The sequence below is a fragment of the Pseudophryne corroboree genome, chromosome 8 (assembly GCF_028390025.1).
Source record: "Pseudophryne corroboree isolate aPseCor3 chromosome 8, aPseCor3.hap2, whole genome shotgun sequence".
In the NCBI taxonomy this organism is placed as follows: Eukaryota; Metazoa; Chordata; class Amphibia; order Anura; family Myobatrachidae; genus Pseudophryne; species Pseudophryne corroboree.
Genome location: NC_086451.1, coordinates 16,392,444 through 16,400,918, shown reverse-complemented (window position 1 = coordinate 16,400,918; position 8,475 = coordinate 16,392,444). Strand labels below are relative to the sequence as shown.

At 48.7% G+C, this 8,475-nt stretch overlaps 1 protein-coding gene across 1 annotated transcript in view; it reads left to right on the top strand.

The window, feature by feature from the left end:
• Positions 1 to 515: 515 nt before the first annotated feature.
• The window catches only part of LOC134948146 (stomatin-like), a 62,169-nt gene continuing 54,209 nt past the window's right edge, over positions 516 to 8,475 (top strand). Inside the window, exon 1 of the mRNA XM_063935958.1 lies at positions 516 to 686. Within this exon, the coding sequence (XP_063792028.1) occupies positions 560 to 686 (127 nt within the window). The 5' untranslated portion in view covers positions 516 to 559. The remainder of the gene's footprint in view (positions 687 to 8,475) is intronic.

The following is an 8,475-nucleotide window of genomic DNA, read 5'->3' as shown; positions in this document are numbered from 1 at the left end:
GTCGACCTTCCATCCATGTCGACCTAGTGACTGTCGACCTATAGTGGTCGACCTAAACATTGTCGACCTAGATACTGTCGATAAAACGAACCACACCTGCTTGGCGATGCATTGTACCACAAAGAATTCCTAGAGTACGTGAGTACACCTGGCCAATAAAGCCGATTCTGATTCATTCCGGGATGCGATCGCATGATGACAGCCTGTGCAGATGGCGGAAAATCAGTCTGTGTCAGGGTCTGTCTACCACGGACTGGAGGGGATGTACTTATCCCGGCTGTCCGGATCCTGGCATTAAGGAACCTGATGCCAAAATACTGAAAGATGGGAATGCCCACTCATGCAGGGGGAGAGGCTGGGGAGGAGGCTGGGACTGTCCGGGGAGGAGGCTGTGCAGGGGAGAGGCTGGGGGCTGGGGAGGAGGCTGTGCAGGGAGTGCCCGGGCTGTGTATACTATGAGGAGGAGGCTGGGGCAGGGGAGGAGGAGGCCAGGGAGGAGGCTGTGCAGGGGGACTGGCTGGGGAGGAAGCGTGCAGGGAGTGCCCGGGCTGTGTATACTATGAGCAGTGCTGGGGATTTGGATTTGGCTCCTATGGCAGAGGCCGCTCAGCTAGTGACCAGCCCGCAGCCCATGGCTGATAACCGGGACTCTGAGATGAAGCGTCACCGGATCACAGACAGCTCTGGTAACTACAGTACACTGCTGTATTATAGTGCCTCACACCTCGCTCCTATGCTCTACCGCCACTTGTCTACCGTGCTGCTGTCTGTTTCTCATACAGGGCTTCTGTCACACTGTCTCTCATACGGGGCTTCTGTCACACTGTCTCTCATACAGGGCTTCTGTCACACTGTCTCTCATACAGGGCTTCTGTCACACTGTCTCTCATACAGGGCTTCTGTCACAGTGACTGACTGTCTCTCATACGGGGCTCCTGTCACACTGACTGTCTCTCATACAGGGCTTCTGTCACACTGACTGTCTCTCATACAGGGCTTCTGTCACACTGACTGTCTCTCATATAGAGCTGCTGTCACACTGACTGTCTCTCATACAGGGCCTCTGTCACACTGACTGTCTCTCATACAGGGCTTCTGTCACACTGACTGTCTCTCATACAGGGCTCCTGTCACACTGACTGTCTCTCATACAGGGCTCCTGTCACACTGACTGTCTCTCATACAGGGCCTCTGTCACACTGACTGTCTCTCATACAGGGCTCCTGTCACACTGACTGTCTCTCATACAGGGCTTCTGTCACACTGTCTGTCTCTCATACAGGGCTCCTGTCACACTGACTGTCTCTCATACAGGGCTTCTGTCACACTGACTGTCTCTCATACAGGGCTTCTGTCACACTGACTGTCTCTCATACAGGGCTTCTGTCACACTGACTGTCTCTCATATAGAGCTGCTGTCACACTGACTGTCTCTCATACAGGGCTCCTGTCACACTGACTGTCTCTCATACAGGGCCTCTGTCACACTGACTGTCTCTCATACAGGGCTTCTGTCACACTGACTGTCTCTCATACAGGGCTCCTGTCACACTGACTGTCTCTCATACAGGGCTTCTGTCACACTGTCTGTCTCTCATACAGGGCTCCTGTCACACTGACTGTCTCTCATACAGGGCCTCTGTCACACTGACTGTCTCTCATACAGGGCTTCTGTCACACTGTCTGTCTCTCATATAGGGCTTCTGTCACACTGACTGTCTCTCATACAGGGCCGCTGTCACACTGACTGTCTCTCATACGGGGCTTCTGTCACACTGACTGTCTCTCATACAGGGCCTCTGTCACACTGTCTCTGATACAGGGCCGCTGTCACACTGACTGTCTCTCATACGGGGCTTCTGTCACACTGACTGTCTCTCATACAGGGCCTCTGTCACACTGACTGTCTCTCATACGGGGCTTCTGTCACACTGACTGTCTCTCATACAGGGCCGCTGTCACACTGACTGTCTCTCATACAGGGCCGCTGTCACACTGACTGTCTCTCATACGGGGCTTCTGTCACACTGACTGTCTCTCATACAGGGCCTCTGTCACAATGTCTCTCATACAGGGCTGCTGTCACACTGACTGTCTCTCATACAGGGCTGCTGTCACACTGTCTCTCATACAGGGCCGCTGTCACACTGACTGTCTCTCATACAGGGCTTCTGTCACACTGTCTGTCTCTCATACAGGGCTTCTGTCACACTGACTGTCTCTCATACAGGGCTTCTGTCACACTGTCTGTCTCTCATACAGGGCTCCTGTCACACTGACTGTCTCTCATACAGGGCCTCTGTCACACTGACTGTCTCTCATACAGGGCTTCTGTCACACTGTCTGTCTCTCATACAGGGCTTCTGTCACACTGACTGTCTCTCATACAGGGCCGCTGTCACACTGACTGTCTCTCATACGGGGCTTCTGTCACACTGACTGTCTCTCATACAGGGCTGCTGTCACACTGTCTCTCATACAGGGCCGCTGTCACACTGTCTGTCTCTCATACAGGGCTGCTGTCACACTGACTGTCTCTCATACAGGGCTGCTGTCACACTGTCTCTCATACAGGGCTTCTGTCACACTGACTGTCTCTCATACAGGGCCGCTGTCACACTGACTGTCTCTCATACGGGGCTTCTGTCACACTGACTGTCTCTCATACAGGGCTTCTGTCACACTGACTGTCTCTCATACAGGGCTTCTGTCACACTGTCTCTCATACAGAGCTGCTGTCACACTGTCTCTCATACAGGGCCGCTGTCACACTGTCTGTCTCTCATACAGGGCTGCTGTCACACTGTCTCATACAGGGCTGCTGTCACACTGACTGTCTCTCATACAGGGCTTCTGTCACACTGTCTCTCATACAGGGCTGCTGTCACACTGTCTCTCATACAGGGCTTCTGTCACACTGTCTGTCTCTCATACAGAGCTGCTGTCACACTGTCTCTCATACAGGGCCGCTGTCACACTGTCTGTCTCTCATACAGGGCTTCTGTCACGCTGTCTGTCTCTCATATAGAGCTGCTGTCACATTGACTGTCTCTCATACAGGGCTTCTGTCACACTGACTGTCTCTCATACAGGGCTCCTGTCACACTGACTGTCTCTCATACAGGGCTTCTGTCACACTGACTGTCTCTCATACAGGGCTCCTGTCACACTGACTGTCTCTCATACAGGGCTCCTGTCACACTGACTGTCTCTCATACAGGGCTCCTGTCACACTGACTGTCTCTCATACAGGGCTTCTGTCACACTGACTGTCTCTCATACAGGGCTCCTGTCACACTGACTGTCTCTCATACAGGGCTCCTGTCACACTGACTGTCTCTCATACAGGGCTTCTGTCACACTGACTGTCTCTCATACAGGACTGCTGTCACACTGACTGTCTCTCATACAGGGCTTCTGTCACACTGACTGTCTCTCATACAGGGCAACTGTCACACTGACTGTCTCTCATACAGGGCTTCTGTCACAGTGACTGTCTCTCATACTGGGCCGCTGTCTAACACGCAGAGCCGGGGTCACATTTTCATGGGTCACATGACGTGCAGTGATTACAATACGTTCAATAGCTGGATTGGGCCCCTGATTGCTCCCCTGTTCCTGTAGAACTACAAGTGTCATCATGTTGGCAGGAAAAGCAGCTATTTCTAGTCCCCTCCCCCCTCTCCTGGAGACCCCCCTGTGAGGGGTATGACAATGATTGCTGGAGTAGGAGAACCTACCCTTACATATGGCAGTAACATAAGTGATTGCTCTCCTGTCTGCCCTGTTGCATGTTGGGGGCTGTGTTCATAGGAATAAACAGGGAGTGCGTGAAACTGGACCTGTCATCCTGCTTATCTGCCCTGGCTAATAATATCCTTCCTTACATTCTTCTTAGCTGTGTTTAACCTCTCGCTTGCTGCCCGGAGATTATGGACAATTTGTCCATAAACCCTGTGAGATCCCCAGGGACGGGCACCATATATCCGGGCTCAGGCCTGCCAGGGGGGCTATGCTGCACTGCTCGATAACAATGGGGTGTCTACTATTTCCTCTCCGGCGCCCTAATTTATGTGCGTTCCTGATTCCAGCCACTCTAGGTGCATTATTATTCAGTTTATGTGACATCCTTTAGGCAGCCTGTGGTGCTCCAGCTATTGTGGGACTACAAGTTCCATCATGCCTCGTGGGAAATCCACAGTAAAGGTGTCAACTTATGTTGAACCTTAGTGGACCTTATATGTCATGCAGCCACTTGCAATATGTATGGTATATAGGGGCATGGTCTCTGTAAACAGATTACACGTGTATTTGCATCTAATACGTGTTCTGCTGTCAAATATAGGGGTCTATTTACTAAGCCTCGGAGAGAGATAAAGTGAACGGGATAAAGTATTAGCCAATCAACTCCTAACTGTCATGTTACAGGATGTGCAGTTAGGAGCTGATTGGCTGATAACTTATCTCCGTCCAACTTTCTTTCTCTCCAAGGCTTACACACAGGGGAGATGTGTGCTGAGCGAGGGGGGAGGGGGACACACTCATTTCACCCAGCAGTGAAATTAGCGATCTCGCTAGAGTTGGCCTGCATGCATGCGATATCTAGAATCGTCGATAGCGACGCGTGGGACTGCGCATCGCTGTCGCCGGCAACCTACACACGGAGTGATCCGTGCTAAATTTAACATAGTATCTAAGGTTGAAAAAAGACAATTGTCCATCGAGTTCAACCTATTTGTGGTCTCCTATGCAGGATTATTTGGTATAAATTTTTGACCGATGCTGATGTCTGCCCTTGCGTTTTATCTCTCTTTTTATAATAACTATAGTGCGTGACTACGCACCATAACCCTGGATATCCTTATCCATTAGGAATTTATCTAACCCATTCTTAAAGGCAGGGAATTCCAAACACGTATTGTCCAAACCGTGAAAAAGCCTTTACGCCGTAGTGTGCGGAATCTCCTCTCCTCTAATCTGAGCGAGTGTCCACGAATCCTCTGTGTTGATCTAACCAAAAACAGGTCCCGCGCAAGATCTGTATATTGTCCCCTTATATATTTGTAGATGTTGATCATGTCCCCTCTCACTCTCCTCTTTTTCAGTGTAAACATGCCTAGTCTTGCAAGTCTTCCTCGTATTCCAGCGTCTCCATGCCCTTAATTAGTTTGGTCGCCCGCCTCTGAACCTTTTCTAGCTCCAGGATATCCTTTTTGTAGTTTGGTGCCCAGAATTGTACACAGTATTCAAGGTGTGGCCTCACTAGTGATTTATATAACGGGAGCATAACACTCTCGTCCCTAGCATCAATTCCCCGTTTTATGCATGCTAATATCTTATTAGCCTTCTTTGCTGCAATCCTACTTTGGGTACTGCTGCTTAATTTGTTATCTATGTGAACCCCTAAGTCTTTTTCCAGTACAGAATCCCCTAATATTACCCCATTTAGTAGGTAGGTGTTATTTTTGTTCTTGTTACCATAGTGCATTACCTTACATTTGTCTGTATCGAAGCGCATTCTCCATTTGGCTGCCCATGCTTCTAATTTAACTAAGTCGTTCTGAAGAGACTTGGCATCCTCCTCCGTATTTATAGCCTTACACAATTTGGTATCATCTGCAAAAATTGACACCATGCTCTCTAGACTAGAACATGGTGTCAATTTCTAAGCAATCTAGTCTAAGCAATCTAGTGATTCTAAGCAATCTAGTCAGATTTCTTAGAATGTAAGCACGTATCTCTCTGTGTGTACCCCCCTTTAGTGAATAGACTCATTTGTCTTCAAGACAGATGATTTCTCTGTCATTTACCAAAGAGGCTGGACCTGGATTGTAAAGAAAACATATTTATTATCAGACGTGTATTAGGGAGGGAGAAACGACAGACACCGTCTGTAGTATACAGAAAAGTCTCAAAGTGCCGCAGTCTAATATAACTTTTTATTATACATTCCCCTGATGTCTCTTGTAAGGTTCAGATGTGTTCTCTCATGCCTAGGTCCCTTGTCTAGAAAACAGTCATGGGTCTCTTTATGAAGCGGGATGCAGTCTATTTACCTCCAATCAAAATCCCGACGGTCGAAATCCCGACAGCAATTGACCGACGGTCAAAATCCCGACAAGGTCAAAATCCCGACATTTAAAATACCGACAAGGTCAAAATACCGACATGTAAAATGCCGACAGGTCAAAATACCGACATGAGTTTTTCATGATTTTTTTCATTGAAACCGACTTGTTCATACTTTACCATCCCAGTGGACCTGGAGGGGGAATATAATAGTGTGCCGAGCTCAGCGAGGCACCGTACCCGAAGCATGGCGAGCGCAGCGGTACACTTATATGGTGCCCATGTCGACCTATGTCGACATACACAGAAAAAAATGAAAACGCATGTCGGTATTTTGACTTTGTCGGTATTTTAAATGTCGGGATTTTGATTGGAGGTATTTCATACCGATCCAGAAGCAATGATCACCCTTTTTGCCGGGGGAAAGGGGTCACCACCGCTCCTCCTATCTTGATATGGGATACACGGTGGTACATAACGCAGGGTATAGTAAATAGACCCTTATTGTTTGCAGAACCTGTATTGCAGCCTGTATTTAATCTATAAGGGACATTATAAGACAGGCGAGGGTCCATGTGCAGGCCACGTGTGGGTTTTGCATTTGTGCGTGCCCTGCATAGCCAGGCCCCCTACCATTTTGTCAAGATACATTATTTTTCTCGATAATCTTGCTTTTTTACCCTGCCAGACATATTTATTAAAAACAGAATAGAATTTATCCATCAGGTAGTTGGGGAGGAGGATAGGGATAGTTCTAAGGAGGTATAGAATTTTGGGAAGGATCATCATCTTTAGAGCCGCTATACACCTGAACCACGACACATGATACATCATCCAGTCCGTTGTTAATTGTGTGATTTGTCGCAGTAGGGGCAGATAGTTAGCTGATATCATATCGTAAACATGTGTTGTGATCTTTATACCCAAGTATATATACCCTCTATCTTGCCAGTCAAACGTGTATACAGCTTTCAGATTATGGATCACATTCGCGGGAAGGCAAATAGGCAAAGCTTCGGTTTTGGTACAATTCAATTTATAGTGCGAAACCATAGAAAATTTGTCCAGAAACATAGAATGTGACGGCAGATAAGAACCACTTGGCCCATCTAGTCTGCCCCTTTTTTTATCCTTTAGGTAATCTCAACCCTTTTTGAACCTTAATTCTTTGTAAGGATATCCTTATGTCTATCCCATGCATGTTTAAATTGCTCTACAGTCTTAGCCTCTACCACCTCTGATGGGAGGCTATTCCACTTATCCACTACCCTTTATTTGAAGTAATTTTTCAGTGCATGTCCTCGATGTCACGGTCCAGGTGATTTCTCATCTATTTTTACCTTCCAAATGCCTCCTGAGACTGTCCCAGCATTCCAAGCCTGGATTCCATCTGAGCTGTCTGCGTACAGCACGCTGCATTCCATTGCCTCAAGTCTCTTCCCTGTGCTCCAGGCAGCATCACAGTTAAAACCCACATGCAAATTACAAACAGGCTTTCCCTCCAAATTCAAACATGGGCGCAGCCATGTTTGTTTACATCACATGTTGCGTTACAGCCTATCAGCTGCACTCTGGTCTCTGCCTAATTATCCAGCAGCTGCACTCTGGACTCTGCTTAATTGCCCAGCCAATACCTGCTTCCCAGCTGGTATAAATATCCTTCATTAAGGCTGCCTAATCGTCAGTGCTTTGGTTGTCAAACCCAGTGATACAAGTCTCTCCTGCTTGTGGTAGTTCTGCATTTGTTCCAGGTATTCCAGCTCCTGTGTCCAGCTCCACTAGAGACCCGCACCAGCTACCATCTGGCGGTGCAGCCTGACTCTGCAAGTGTCCCAGCATTGCATCCAGCAATTGGCAGTGATCCAAAACCGGCTTCCAGCGGTGTTTCACTGTGCCAGCTTCGTCGGTGTTCCATCATCAATCTCCAGTCACCATCGGTGTTCCATCATCAATCTCCAGTCACCATCGGTGTTCCATCATCGATCTCCAGTCACCATCGGTGTTCCATCATCGATCTCCAGTCACCATCGGTGTTCCATCATCGATCTCCAAGTCACCTCTCCATTCACCATCGGTGTTCCGCCATCGATCTCCAGTCACCATCGGTGTTCCATCATCGATCTCCAGTCACCATCGGTGTTCCATCATCGATCTCCAGTCACCATCGGTGTTCCATCATCGATCTCCAGTCACCATCGGTGTTCCGCCCTCGATCTCCAGCACCATCGGTGTTCCGCCCTCGATCTCCAGCACCATCGGTGTTCCGCCCTCGATCTCCAGCACCATCGGTGTTCCGCCCTCGATCTCCAGCACCATCGGTGTTCCGCCCTCGATCTCCAGCACCATCGGTGTTCCGCCCTCGATCTCCAGCACCATCGGTGTTCCGCCATCGATCTCCAGCACCAT